At 39.4% G+C, this 15,106-nt stretch overlaps 1 protein-coding gene across 2 annotated transcripts in view; it reads right to left on the bottom strand.

Moving 5' to 3' along the window:
* Positions 1-11,729, bottom strand: part of DCP1B (decapping mRNA 1B) — a 59,758-nt gene extending 48,029 nt beyond the window's left edge. Inside the window, exons 1-2 of one of the 2 annotated variants that reach the window (XM_030321360.1) lie at positions 11,523-11,729; positions 4,691-4,731 (exon numbers count right to left, since the gene is read on the bottom strand). In XM_030321360.1, the coding sequence (XP_030177220.1) occupies positions 4,691-4,731; positions 11,523-11,672 (191 nt within the window). In that variant the 5' untranslated portion in view covers positions 11,673-11,729. The remainder of the gene's footprint in view (positions 1-4,690; positions 4,732-11,522) is intronic. The other variant, XM_030321359.1, reaches the window with a different exon arrangement.
* Between the last annotated feature and the right edge of the window lie 3,377 nt (positions 11,730-15,106).

Genomic DNA, 15,106 nt, shown 5'->3' with positions numbered 1-15,106 from the left:
TTTATTTATTTTGAGAGGGAGAGAGAGTGAGAGAAACAGAGTGAGAGACAGAGAGAGAGAGAGAGAATTCCAAGCAGGTTCCATGCTCAGCATGGAGCCCGATGTGGGGTTCAATCCCATGACCCAAGCCAAAATCAAGAGTTGGACACATAACCAACTGAGTCACCCAGGTGCTCCTAAAGCAATGATTCTTTACTATTGACTAACAGAATTAATGTACTAATTTATGCACCACTTCATATGTAACACATACAGCATGACTGCCATTGCTGTTCCTTTGGCAAAATCAAGTCCTACTCATTTAGCTATGTGTGTAGAGATATCTTGTTTCCCTATCTAGCTTGTAAATTCCTTTAAGGCAGGAATATTAACCACTTTAAAAAATTACAGACACACTTTTGAAGAATCTTGATAGTTAATAGAGAATGTACATCACAATCATTATGAAGAAATTTTTCATAGAAAATGTTAGTGTCAGTTTGAAATTTAGAGAAATGATGCCACTCACTCTGGTCAACAAACTTGTAAAGAGATTCAGTACAATTAAAACATTACAGAAGTAAGCAAACAGCTTCACAGATAAACTAGTATAAAAGTTTTTCTCCATAAAAATGTGGCATTTAGTGATTTTTATTTTTTGTTTCATTGAATAAACTGTCAGTGCCTACTCTGTCAGGCAGAAAGAGCCCAAATTTTACACCAAGTAGAACTCTACCAACTACATGTGCATTTGTCTACTCTTGGGTGACAGCCATATAGTAATCCAACTGTGCAACTTCTGGTGACAAATGAAACACCAAATGCTTCTATGCTGAAAATGAAGCAAGCAGAATTCATTTATTTACTTGAAACTAGGGCAGCAGGGTAACAAACCCACAGAAATGTTGTGAGCAATAGGAAGAAAAGGTGTTCATGTTTTAATTTTATTTCACCTTAGCCATTTAATGCTAATAAAGAAGTAAAATAAAGCTACAGTACCACCTACAGAATTTTCTTTTGAGACTTCCAATTTTAAAGTTGATGGAAGGCAATCATTGTGTAACTTATTTTACAAAGAGGTAAAGCAGAGGTGGGCATATAACCAATACTAGAAATAATCATGACAATCATTTCAACTTAAATTCTCAGAAAGTATGAAAAGTGAGTTCCAGAGATCTCTGACAGAGGGTCCTTTGGAAGTGTCAAGCTCAAAAATCACCAGTGGGTGTCTCTATGAACTCTCTATCACAGAAAGCAAGCCATGGGAGGAAATAAATAATTTTTTAAGTGTTTTAGGTGTTTTTATACAGAATCAGAATTTGATTCTTCAAGTATTTCATTATCACAATAGGACCTCACCTCTGTAATAGTATGGTTATTATATCATCTCATAATTTATAAAATAGGCTCAGGGGATAAATGTGCCAGTTGCTTTAAAGCAATATCCGTAACAGAAGTCAAAATATTATCACCAGCAGCTCCATTACCTGTACTAAACACTCCCTTCTGACTTTTATGAGCTTTCTGTCATTCTCTACTGAGAAAAGACCTCAACATGCTAGAATCTGACATCTATCTGGTCGGCGGCTGGGAGTGGAGGGGGGTTGGCGCACCTCCCCCCTAGCGGCGGCGGGGAGAGGAGAGAGATGGGAGAAGCTCCTATTGTTGAGGAGTTAGATTTGGGGAAGAGATTAAGGAACAGGGAAAGAGTTGTTTCTCAACTTAATGGTTTAACTGACAGCTCCATTTGGAACTCAGAGTATATTAAGAAATACTTGAGAATGCAAAATCTACATTTTTGGGGGGTACAAAAATGTATAATTTGTTAATCTTCTGCAGACGAGAGAGAGAGACCCTACTAAAAATCCCTAAAATAAATCATTAATGTATATGAACACATTTTTTCTTTCACTTCTCAAAAGATTAATACATGTGAAAAATGAATGAGAATGTGTCATGTGTGTACTTAGCATGTATCAGAGTTCAACCGTTTGGTTTTCTTTCCACACTTCAGAATTCTCAAGAGTAATCTACACTCTACTGAAGACACTCACTTGGTGGTATGCTCTGGTACTCTGGAATGTAAACTGAAACAGCCAAGGCTCTTGGGCACTCCCACTTTTCTGAAACCTTGAAGAAACTGGACCTCCTCCTTACCTCGCTCATCCATTCCTTTGTTTCCGCTCCCACTATGGCCTCCTCCTGCACCTGCACCTGCACACTCTTCCACCATTCCTGCATGGTGCCCGCATCTGGCCTCTGTACCATTCTCATTTTGCTTGTATTTGTACGGCTGGCTCTTCTCGATCTCTCTGGGGCCCTAAAACTTGACCATTAGCTTTTGTCACTCTCCTGTCCTTCAGAGAACACTCATTCTCTCATGGCTTCAATGACCAAATTAAGGCAGATAACTCCAAACTCTGTATCTCCATCCCTGACCAGGACCGGGCATCTCCACCTGAATGCCCTGCTATCATTCCAAAATCATTATTTCAAAATAAAATTATTTTCAGCCCAGATTCTCGACCTCCTGTCTTTCCATTCTGCTCCTGGTTCTGTCAGTTTTTCAGTCTTCCCTTTCAAAACTTCCATTTTTTAAATTTATTTTAAAAATTTCATCACTCCTTCTATATGTGCGATGTTTCAAGAAATCTCCTCCAGCTCCACTCCTACCATTTTAGTCCCTCCCCCCCTCATCTCATATCTACTCCACTGCAATAATCTGTCCAATGTCCTAACTCCAACTTCTGGAATCAGTGCATCTTCATAATGCTAATGTACTGACTTACCCCACACATTTTGCCGGAACTCTATTACTTCCCTGGTCATAAACCTTCAAGGACTCCCTACTGCTGAGAAAATAAATGTCAAAATCCATAGTCTGACACCCTAAGCCAGCAAAATCTCTTCACCCTCACTGTCTCCTAACTAACATAAAACAGTAAAAACTCTCTGCAGCCAAAAGTCATTTTCCTTACTGTTCCTTCACCACGCTGGGTTCTATGCCTCGGCTTCCAAAATTCTTCCTGTTGAGACAGCCCTTCCCTCTCCTCTATGCAAGTCAAGTACTACCTTATTCCTAAGGCCTACTTGAGACTCACCAATTCTAAAATGCCTTCCAGAATCACAGCAGCCTATTCACTGCTTATAACCTATCAACTGGCCCTGAGGATAGGCTATCTGTATTGGGGTTTATGTTTATTTGGGGGGGGGGGTATCTTTAAATGTGAATGTGTAAAAAATATATACTTGCGTGTGTGTCTCTGTGTCTGTGTGTGTGTGTGTGTGTGTGTGTGTGTGTGTGTGTGTATGCATTTTCTATCTCCCCAGTGAAACTGTTTGCTCTTGGGGCACCTGGGTGGCTTAGTTGGTTAAGCGCCTGACTTTGGCTCAGGTCATAATCTTATGGTTTGTGAGTTTGAGGCCAGTGTCAGGCTCTCTGCTGTTAGTGCTGAGCCTGCTTCAGGTCCTGTCTCCCCTTTCCCAGCTTGTGCTGTTTCTCTCTCTCAAAAATAGATACTTAGGGGCACCTGGGTGGCTCAGACGGTTGAGTGTCTGACTTCAGCTCAGGTCACGATCTCATGGTCTGTGAGTTCGAGCCCCGCAGCACGCTCTGTGCTGACAGCTCAGAGCCTGGAGCCTGCTTCGGATTCTGTGTCTCCCTCTCTCTCTACCCCTCCCCTGCTCATGCTCTGTCTCTCTCTCTCTGTCAAAAATAAACAAACATTAAAAAAAAATTAAAAAAAAAAAGATACTTAATATATAAATATCAAAAAAAAAAAAAAGAAACTTTGCTCTAAGAGGGTTTGTACTAGGCCTTTGTATTTTATCTTTGTCCTCCCACTGACAATGATGGGCCTTAGCTATGACATTTTATATGAATAAGACATTTAGCTATTAAGACAATATACATACTACACGTACCTGTGCCCATATATGATGTTAACAATTTCTGATACAAATGACAAAAAACTTGAGTTTATTAAATCTATCCTGAAACACATTCTATTAACTATATAATGGAAGACTCAAAGACATCTTTAATTTTGGTGCATATTTCTTTAAAGAGTCAAAGGCGGGTGGGTGGTGAGGTGACCAATAAAACCTTTTTCCAAATAATGATTAAATAATCTGATATTCTTAATAGTGTACTTCTCTCCTTGCCAATGCATTATATTCAAGGACCTTGTACCATTAATTTGAATTAAAGGATAAATACTTAATACTATTTTTAAAAGAATGCAAAGGGGCACCTGGCTGGCTTAGTCGATTAAGCATCCGACTCTTGATTTCAGCTCAGGTCATGATCTCATGGTTTAGTGAGTTCAAGCCCCACATCGGGGTCTGCACAGGCAGTGCTTAGAATTCTCTCTCCATCTCTCTCTGCCCCTTCCCCACTCATGTTGTCTCTGTCTCCCTTTAAATAAACTTAAATATATATATATATAAATATATATATATAAAAGAACACCAAGATTTAAGTTTGTCTGTATTGGAGTTTAAGTTACATTCTGCAATTAGTATTCCTCACATGCTACCAGGTGACATTACTCAGTATTCTCTTCTTTACATCAACTAATAACTTCAAACTAAGATTCAGGTTTTTTTCTTCTTTTTGAAATAAAACTACATTTGCGGAAGAGGGACACAATGGAGTCAACATATTCTTTCAAAGACTGTCAGTTTCTTTGTAAAAGTAAAATTTTCTTACCTTGTGTAAACAAATAAAGTTCCTTCCACATCAGTCTTTTCCTAAAAAAAACACACAGCAAAATATATATATTTTTCTTCATTAATAGTAACTTTCACAGAAGCTAGAGAACATTCCATTTCAAGTAGGGCCAATCTATGTAATATTCCTAGGACAAGGAGGAAAGCAGTACTGCCTCAGCCTGGCAGTAGCCCTGCTGATTCGACACCGGGAAGCATCCATTCTCCTTTTGTCATTTACAAAATAAACTGTCATTATCTCTTTTCACCAAAGACAGGGACAGCAACACACCTCTGGCTAAAACAATACAAAAATTTGCTCCATGGATTTCATTTGAAAGAGGAGACTAAAAGTGTGCTGCCTTCTCTATCCTGTGAGCGGAGTATATGCCAAGCTGCGCAAATCACTCATGTCTGCCTTTCATTACGCTTCTATTTTCTGGGTTCATTATCTCTTGCCATATCCTGTCACCTAGGAGAGCAGATGATCTGCCAATAATAACTCTACTTTGACTACAACATAGAAGAGTGGAACAATGCTGTAGTTTTCAGAAAAATTAATCACCAACGTGGTGTGGAATATTTAGAGTCTAGTTTGGATCTTTGAAATCAAGTTAGAAACATTGCTAGGCTAGGACTCAAGAAATGTCACAGAAACTGGTTAAGTGGTAAAGTGGAAGTGTTCAACTCATTTCAGTTCATTTGGAAAGGCTCTCTTCCATCTCTCTGAAGACAGGGGCCCAGGCCATGATGAAAATGTTCATCAATATAATGCATAATAAGTTTTAATAGTAAACAAGTTATAATTCAGAATTTCAAAGGTACTTTTGTTATTTACATGTTTTAGTTTCAGCATTCCATTTAACCTAATATTTTACTATTAATCTCTATTATCAAAATCATTTGAAATTTAAGTACACTGTAGTTGTGGGAGAAATATACTCTTTAAGAACAAGGGTATATAATATCAAGTGGTAATTTTTTAAAGATATATTTTTAAATAATCTCCACACCCAACATGGGACTCAAACTTGCAACCCTGAGAATAAGAGTCACATGTTCTACTGACTGAGCCAGCCAGGTGCCCTACATGCCTTTTTTTTTTTTTTTTTTTCAACGTTTATTTATTTTTGGGACAGCGAGAGACAGAGCATGAACGGGGGAGGGGCAGAGAGAGAGGGAGACACAGAATCGGAAACAGGCTCCAGGCTCCGAGCCATCAGCCCAGAGCCCGACGCGGGGCTCGAACTCACAGACCGCGAGATCGTGACCTGGCTGAAGTCGGACGCTTAACCGACTGCGCCACCCAGGCGCCCCCCTACATGCCTTTTTTAAAGGCACATAAGGGGCACCTGGGTGGCTCAGTCGGTTGGGCGTCCGACTTCGGCTCAGGTCATGATCCCACGGTCTGTGAGTTTGAGCCCCGCGTCGGGTTCTGTGCTGACAGCTCAGAGCCTGGAGCGTGTTTCAGATTCTGTGTCTCCCTCTCTCTCTCACCCTCCCCTGTTCATGCTGTCTCTCTCTGTCTCAAAAATAAATAAAACATTAAAAAAATATATAAAGGCACATAAAACATTGGAAGCATGATCCTCTCACAAGCTCAAGTGATTTCAACAATTTTCTTGGTCACCTTAGTTCGGTGGGTCTTAAAAGTATGGTTCCCACAACAACAGTATCAGCCTCGCCTGGGAACTTATTAGAAATGCAAATTATTAGGCCCCTCCCCAGGCCTAATGAATCAGATGCTGGGGTGCTGCCTAGCACCCTTTTTTATTAAGCTGTCAGGTGACTCTGATGCACGCATGCTTTGTGAAAACCACTGCCTTAGTTCAATAACATATTCTCTGACCATAGAACTATATCAGGAGTCGTGAAATCAAAATCCACTATGCCCCAAATTATATCAAACATCACCAAACATTGTTTTTTAAGAGCAAATGGATATTAAGAGTAAATTACTTAACAAGAATTGTAATCCTCATTATTATAGAATATGCAATTAGAAATAACTTAGAACAGTGAAAGCAACTTTAGTCAGTCTTTTCTCTAATACATAAACATTGGTAAGAAAGTTAGAGTTCATCCTTAAACTGGATTTATTATAAAGTTCATATAAATCACTTCAGTGTACTGTGAAAAATATCCTTATTTCTCAAATGTGGTCTTTTGCCACTGTGCTTTGAAAAATACTGAGTCAAAATTAAAAAAAAAAAAGATACAGAAACATCATTACTTACCTTTCCTTGTGTAAACAAACATGGTTAATTCCTATCTGTTGAGAAATCTATATCCTGGGTGCACTTCTAAGAATTACTTAAACTGCCACAATATTAATCATTGAGAAAATGGCTACCATAGAACAATAAATACTACCCAAACAGTCTAAAAACTTGTGGGCATTCCTAAAGTTCAACTGGCACAGTCAGCAAGTATTTACTATTCCACAGAGACTTTAAGAATAATTTGTAAATATTGGGGCACCTGGGTGGCTCAATCAGTTAAGCATCTGACTTTGCTTCAGGTCATGATCCCTGGTTAGTGAGTTCGAGCCCCGCATCAGGCTGTGTGGACAGCTCAGAGCCTGTTTCAGATTCTGTGTGTGTGTGTGTGTGTGTGTGTGTGTGTCTCTCTCTCTCTCTCTGCCCCTTCCCCACTCACACTCTGTCTCTCAAAAATAAACATTAAAAAAAAAAAGAAGAAGTTGTAGAGATTAAATTTTTGGTATTATTACATTTATAAGAAACTGAAATTGAGATACGTACTGGTGAAGAAACTAGACTAAGAGCCTATATGTATTGCTAGGGGCACTTGCTGCAAGGCCAAAACACTTTTCTGTCTTCCAGTATTTGACCTTGGACTGTTTCATCTTAGTGATCCAAACCAGGATGTTTCTATGGATCGGTACACATAAAGCTAAAAGCTTTTGACTTGTTTCCTTTCTTCCTCCATGAAGTAGTAATAGAAATTACCTTTTCTTGAAAAAAATAAAAATAAAAAATACTTTAATGCCCAATTTTAGTTTTGAAAATCCAGAATCAGAAATATAAAAGGCATGTTTCTTCTGAAATTATTCTCCAACTGGTAATAAGCAATTTTTTTTATTCCACACATAAGTGAAATCATATGGTATTGGTTATTTCTTCCTCTGACTTATTTCACTTAGCATAGGGTCCTCAAGGTAATGGACCCCCCTCTTGATAAAGTGTTAAAGAATTTGTGGCCATCTTCAATTGCAACAGGTCCTTAAAAAGTTAGAAATTCTCTGTGAATGGCTAGGGGCCATACTTCCACACCCCAATACCACCGGTCTGGTCTCCCTGTATAATGAACATCATCAGGCAACAGCTTTGGAGTTCTCCTTGGGATCCAGACCCAAGTAACTAGGTAAGTCTGCACCAAAAAAATCCACTGTGTCCACTGCCCACCATGAGCACTGTCATCGGCATTGAATTAAAGTGTATAAGGGATTTCTTAAATCCTGATTATGAATACTCAGAGTGGGGTTCTTTCCAGGTCACACTGGGCTAGCTAGTTTATTCTTTATTCTTAGCTAGTTTCTCCACTGAAAAGATAGAACCAGTCTATACTACTCAGATCTTGATGGAAAACACATATTTTTTTGAGAAAACATATTTTAAGTGCTCTGTTACAACTGGATAAAAAGGACTTTGTTAATGTAAATTCTGATCTATCATAGCTGAACAGCTCTAATTCATGCATGCATTTTCCTGGTGCCTCCAGAGTTATCCAAGGGTAACCAGATTCCCCCCCCCCACCCGGGCAAAGCCCAGGGTTGAGGTTCTGGGGTATAGTTAGAACAAGATTTTATTAGGTCCTCCTTAGCTCTTCCAGGCAAGGAGGACTTCTATGTTAAATCATTAGTTTATAGTTCTGGGGAATTTTAGCTAAAATTTTAAAAGTACAATTTAATGGTTTAATATTACACTTCATTATAAAATCTAACATGTATTAAAAAAACTAAGCAGTTCAAAATTTAAAATAATAAAATGGAATATAAAACAGTGCTAGCTGGCAAATTACTGGGACTTGGCATAGTATTTGGCACTTTTGAAACAACCCAAAGCAATCTCTGCATTACTGATTATCTATGTTAATATAATGAAAAAGTAGGTCTCCATTTATCCTCATAAGTCGGTCTCTCTCAGTCATGCATGTAGCACCTAAGTCAACTGTGAAGCTTTTAACAAATAGCAAATGCCTGGACTTCACACCCAGAGATTTTGATCTGGCAGGTTACACCATTTAAAACTCCAAGTGATTTCGATACACAGAAAACTTAGAAAACCACTAGCTAGAAACAAGAGGACAAAAGTCACTCTGAAGCAATTTCTCAAACTCAGCACTTTCAACATCTGGGGCCAGATAAATCTTTGTCACAGGGGCTTGTCCTGTGCTCAGGGTATTTAGCAGCAGCTCTTGCCTCCATCCTTTGGATGCCAGCAACAAGTTCCCTGGAGACAAAGTCAAAACTAGTTACAAACCACTGCTCTGAGGACTGACATGAAAATAAATAAGGTTATACTCTTCAACTGACACATAGGGATTTGGGGGGAGCAGTCTTTCCAGATAATGGGAAGTAGTTCCAGCTCTAAAATTCCCATCCCAGTCACAACATAATCTTTCTTAATCCTTCCTTCAAGTACCTCATTTTCTATCTACCCTCTATTACTAATACCTCCTGCTCTGAATGCCTGAAGTCATTCTTCATCTATTACAGTGTAGTAAGAATTCTCCTCCGTTACATCCCATCTGCTTTCTTGCATATACTTTCACCTCCAATCTCAAGACTGTTCGTTAAACTTTTATTGGGTTTATATTCAAAAGGGTCCCATCCTGAGGCCAAGTGATGGCATATGGAGAGAGTGGTGACAAACCATTTACCCTCAGCAACTGCTCTGCATCTGAACTAGGTCTCTTTTTTCCGGCTACCACAGCCTTGAAGATCAGTACTTTGAAAGAATGACCTTTTACTGAATGAAATATGCCCCGTCTGAAGGCAACAAGTCCAGGAAGCAGGAAAACATAACTCCTGTAAATAATGCACTGTGACACTTCTGCCTTTTGATGAGGCTTTAGAAGGACTTCACTGGCTATCTAATAAACCTCTGTAACTATTTTAACAGGTATCTATCACACAGATCCTGTCAAAAGCCTATATAGGGGACAATTGTTTTCCATGATTAATGTTCTCCTCTACATGTTAAAAATATCTCAAGATTCACCAGACTCTAATCCCACTGTCCAGTCAGTTCACAGGACTATACATCCTCTGTCCTTATCTACTACAAAATTACCTTGATAGAATTAACACATGCCTTCGGCCTTTTTTTTTTTTTTTTTTTTCTAGAGCAGTATAATAGCAATACAGGTGTAGAATATCCTTGTATTTTTTCTAAATTGTCATTGATGAAATTATCCAGTACATTGCTTAATGTCCTTTAAATAAAGACCCAGGTGACAAATTCTCCTGAAAATCAGGAAGAAATAACCTCTCTCCTGACCAAGTGGCATACTTTCTATTACAGAGCAATGAATATTAAAGAGCTCTCCCATTTTTCTTTTTTGCATGATTACTAGGAGTACAGACCTAAATTCCTTGCTCCATTCCAGTAAATTTCCTCAGTTAAGAACTTCAGGCAAAGCTATTCTCCCCCATTTTTGGGTCTCCTTTTTAATCTTTTTACTTTTGTTAATGATTTTCAGGTGAATTTTTATTACAGCCTGCTCAAGATCCACACTAGAGATAAGGAGGCTATGTACATTTACAAATGCAAATGTTAAAAAATATGTGAATTTGTTCAATATGCATGTTTTCCTTGCTTGAATTTTGATGTCTTGGAGAATACATTTAAAAAATCACCTGAAATCCATTAGTCTAGGCCTTATTCTTTATACTGTTTTCTAACTTATTTAAAAATGATGGATGGCTATATAATGGATGGATTCATATTATTTGGGACAAAAATCAATATGAGGAAAAGAGAAAAATCACATCTCTATATTCAAGTGGGTAGGTTTACAGAATCACACGCAGTAATTCCTGCAACAGGACTCAAGTGTCTTGTGCTCCTACCCCATTCTAATTGTGAGGAAAATTAAATTTCATCCCACTGCTATTTACTGGGGTTTTGCTTTGAAAAGTGCACTAAATAATTCAGCTCCCAAACGGACTCAGATTTTAAACCCATTTTGGTCGTGGTAGGCTGTGGTGTAATGATTATCCCAAGAGCGTCAGCCTCCTTCGAAGTGTTAGACCCAGCCCCATTTTGTCCTTGATCTCCCGATGCTTGCTCTTTTCTTGGTGTATTCCCTGAGTTCACAACTTCTACCAAGGTTTCACTTCTCTTCGTCCCTTCTAAGACAGATGTTCCAGAACCAGAACTCGGTTTGTCCATCCGTCCCCTAACTCTGCCTCCCCTACAGCCACGTTTTACTGTAACAGAACCCTGCTTTACTTTCTCGTAGTACATCAGTCTTCCGGCCTCGAAGCATCAGGGCCCCCTCCTTCCTTCAGCTCTCAGGGTCCCGTCCCTGATCGGTCTGGTCTCCCCACGTGGGGTATCGTAGATATTTAAGTCTTTTCCCCAACTTCAGGTGGCTTCTCAGAGCGGCCTCCCTCTCCCCCAAAACCCTCGGCCCAGGAGTCCAACTGCCACAGCTTCGGCCTCAGGCCGCGATCCACCACCATCCACCTCCATCCACCTCCAGGGCGTCAGCGTCTGGTCCCCCTCACCGGGTTCTGGAGCCCCGAGTCTGACCACCCCGTCCCCACCCTATCCCTGCCTGCACGGCCCCGTCGCGTCCGCACGCACCCACTCGTTGGCCCGATGGCCGAAAGTGTACAGAGCCACCTGGCTGGCTACGTCCACGATGCGGTTGATATAGGGGTCGTGGCGCTGCAGGGCCGCCAGGCTGATGTCGCGCCCCTTTCCCACCAGGCCGCCCGCTGCCACGGCCGCCATCTTCCCTCCCTCCCCGACATCAACCCCGAGCTGTCGGAAGCCACTCTCAATAGATCGCAGAACGAGCGAGCCACCTCGCAACCGAAAACACGCGGCGACCGCAAGTCCAGGGAGGCCTTCCTTCTCCAGCCATGCCCCCACCTCCTGTGACGGACGCAAGACATTACTAATCGATGGCCGCACTCCCGCCGGCGACGATCGTTGCCACTGGCAACGGCAAGCCCAGGCTGGAGGTCTGAATCCTGTACCCCCTCCCCAAGAGCTGTTTTCTTCTTCTGTGAGCCTTGGAGCTGCACGCGAATAGGGTGTATCTCTTGGATGTGTTCGACGTCTTGGCATGTATTTTCTTTGACGCTCAGTGATCAAATCTATAATAATAAGCTTCAAGCCTCAAGCATTAATAACTGAGGAGAAACAGAACTGTGATTTCTGTAGGCGCTAACACCTACAGCTTCTCAAAGTGTGGTTCTCAAACCCCCTGGTAGTTCCTGAGACCCTTTCAGTAACTGGCCAGGTCGGAGCCATTTTCATGGCAATGCTAATATATATTTGCCTCTTTCACTGTGCTGACATTTGCACCAATGGTGCAAAAACCATGGCGGTAAAAGTGCAGGTGTCTTAGGAAGAATCAAGGCGACGGTACCACACTGTAAAAGCCAGTGTCACCTAAGAGTCTTCTCAATAAAGCAGTAAAAACTATTGACTTTATTAGAGTCTAACTCTTTGGTTCACTTTTTAAATTCTGTGTGAAAAAATAAGAAAGAAGTATGTTCAAAGCACATGTGCTGAATATGAGAGTACTGTATATTTGTCTCCATGAAAACACTTCTGTGCTTGAGTTAAAAGCCGAGTTAGTATATTTTTATTTTTATTTTCATAGAACACTATTTTTACTTGAAAGAAAGATGGGCAAACTATGGTTATTCAGACATATTTGATAGACATTTTTTCAAAAATAAATAACATGCATCTGTCACTTTCAGGAAAACAACGGCAATTATTGTTGCCAATGATAATTTTTGAGCTTTCAAGCAAGAAATAGAAGTTTAGAAAACATATATCTACTACCACAAGTTGGACAGCTTCTCAGTACTTGAGGTCTTTTGTGATGAGATCAGTAGGCATTTACAAAGTCTGTGATAAGGATTTGGTCTTTAAACCTTGAGAGAAGATGAACGTTCGTCAGTTTCATTATGTATAACTGGATGTACCTTTTTGTTAAAATCTTTTAGTAAATGTTTAACATTTCTTTTATAAAGGAATTTGCCTTTGTATCTTGAGGCCAGTGGGCAAAGTCTACCTTTCCCAATATTTCAGGGAACACAGATACACCCTAGTTGTCTCCCTAGCAGTTGGTCCAATGCCTTGTGAATAGAAACTTAGTAAATGCTCACTCTATTGAACTAAACCATGGGATGCTTAAATTTACTTATTAAATGTCTTTTTTTTTTCTTTTAAGAGCTCTTGACTTATAGAATACTGGAATCTGAGTTGGGATAAAAGAACCAAACATATCAAGTCCTGAACTTTCAGAGTTTACATTCTGAGGAAGATTGAAAAAATTGAATCTTTAAAAAAAAAAAAACTTTACATAGTGTAAGAAAAAAAGAAAAAGAAAAGGGGAAAAACCTTGAGGATTAGAAATAACACTCAGAAAAAAAATAATGTCGCAATGACTTCAGCATTGCCATATTGTTCATCTCCTGGCCCACAGAACTTTGTTCTGTTTTTTAAGATTGCTTTTCTCAGGGCACCTGGGTAGCTCAGTTGGTTCAGTGTCTGACTTATGCTCAGGTCATGATCTCACATTTATGAGTTTGAGCCCCATATCAAGCTCTCTGCTGTCATCGTGGAGCCCACTTCAGATCCTCTATCCCTGTCTCTCTCTGCCCCTCCCCCGCTCATCCTCTCTCAAAACTGAATAAACATTTAAATAAATAAAATTATTTTTCTCCAAACTCTTTAAGCTCTAGCCTTCTAGGATAAAGACAGACTTCTACCTAATTTCTATTTGAATAACCTGTGTAAAACAGGTCATTACTTATCCAAATATACTAAATTACAGGCTCTATGTTAGTAAAAAGACCGTTTACAATAGGCGAATTCTTTTTTAATCCCTATCACTTCAACTTCCATTAGCTTCCACACTGCTGGCATACTTTCACTGTGTTTCCAGAAGCCTCATTATGATACCTTGAACATCTATTGGTAACGCTGGGGTTTCATGATTATTTTATAACTGTCATTATGAGATAAAACATGTGCTAACACTTGGTATTTAAATTTGTACACCACAATTTAAAACAAGTTTGTAGTATGATAAATAATGTCCAGGTCTGTGATTTTTATACCATTGCAATGACTAAGATAGAATTCACTACCTAATCCATAAAGGTAATTTCAGGAACAGAATATGTTTAACTTGTTTGAAAATAGGGATATAACTGAAAAATGTTTGGTTTTGTAGCTATGTATGAATACTTGTAAACAAATATAAATTGACTTTTTAGGGCATAATAATCTAGAGACAGAAATACACAGTCCACTTTATTAGTACTCTTTTCTTTATTGTGTAAAAACCTCTAAGTTTTGCATTCGTCCTAGTGTAGAATGTGTTGGAATGGAGGGGAAAGAGGAGTTTCCAGGATACTCCCTAAGAGTTTGTGATTCTAAAATGATTTAAACAAATTCTAATGTTCTGCTTGTGCTGCCTGTACAAACCATCCTTTTTGCTAGGAATTTTGTACTAAATGATGATAGAAGTAAAGAATTAATGAATGCCCTCTTTCTCCTAGTGGAGGGAATGGTTTGAAGCTGTGTTATCAATTGTTTTCAGCGCAAGGTTCCTTTCTTTTTCAGGCAGCAGTACATAGTGGAATAGGCACCCTTTGGAAAGGGAAATTACTTTAACCTCTTTTTATCAGTCACCTTCAGCAAGTGACCTCACCTGTAACTTAGGGATCCTAAATAATATCCACCCTACCAATTTTATAGAGTAAATGAGATCAAGTTAGAAAGAGTACTTGAAAAAGATTTGCAATCTATGAAATGTTCTGCAAATGAAAAAAGCTATTATGATTATGATTATTATAACTGTACCATCATTAGTATTATTTTCTTCATTGCTATTACTATTTATAATAGAAGCCCAGAAGGATCCTTCTTGTCCAATTACCTAGTCAATGCTCAGTTCATCTCAACAAAGTTTTGTGTGACAAGGAGCTCATTAGTTCCACAGACAGTTCAGTCCTAGGATTTTTACAAGATGGAGAATCTGAGCTAAAACATACTTATCAGAAACTTCACAAAAAGAGGAAGAAATAATACAGGAGATATAGGTATGTGTTCCATGAGATTGCAAAGCAGTTAAGATGTGAAACAGCCATCAGAAGGCCTTGGAACAGAAGAGAAGGGGCAGATGTGGGGAAGGAAGG

This window comes from Lynx canadensis, chromosome B4, assembly GCF_007474595.2.
Source record: "Lynx canadensis isolate LIC74 chromosome B4, mLynCan4.pri.v2, whole genome shotgun sequence".
Lineage (NCBI taxonomy): Eukaryota > Metazoa > Chordata > Mammalia > Carnivora > Felidae > Lynx > Lynx canadensis.
The sequence above is the reverse complement of the archived record's forward strand: the minus strand, read 5'-3'. Positions and strand labels throughout refer to the sequence as shown.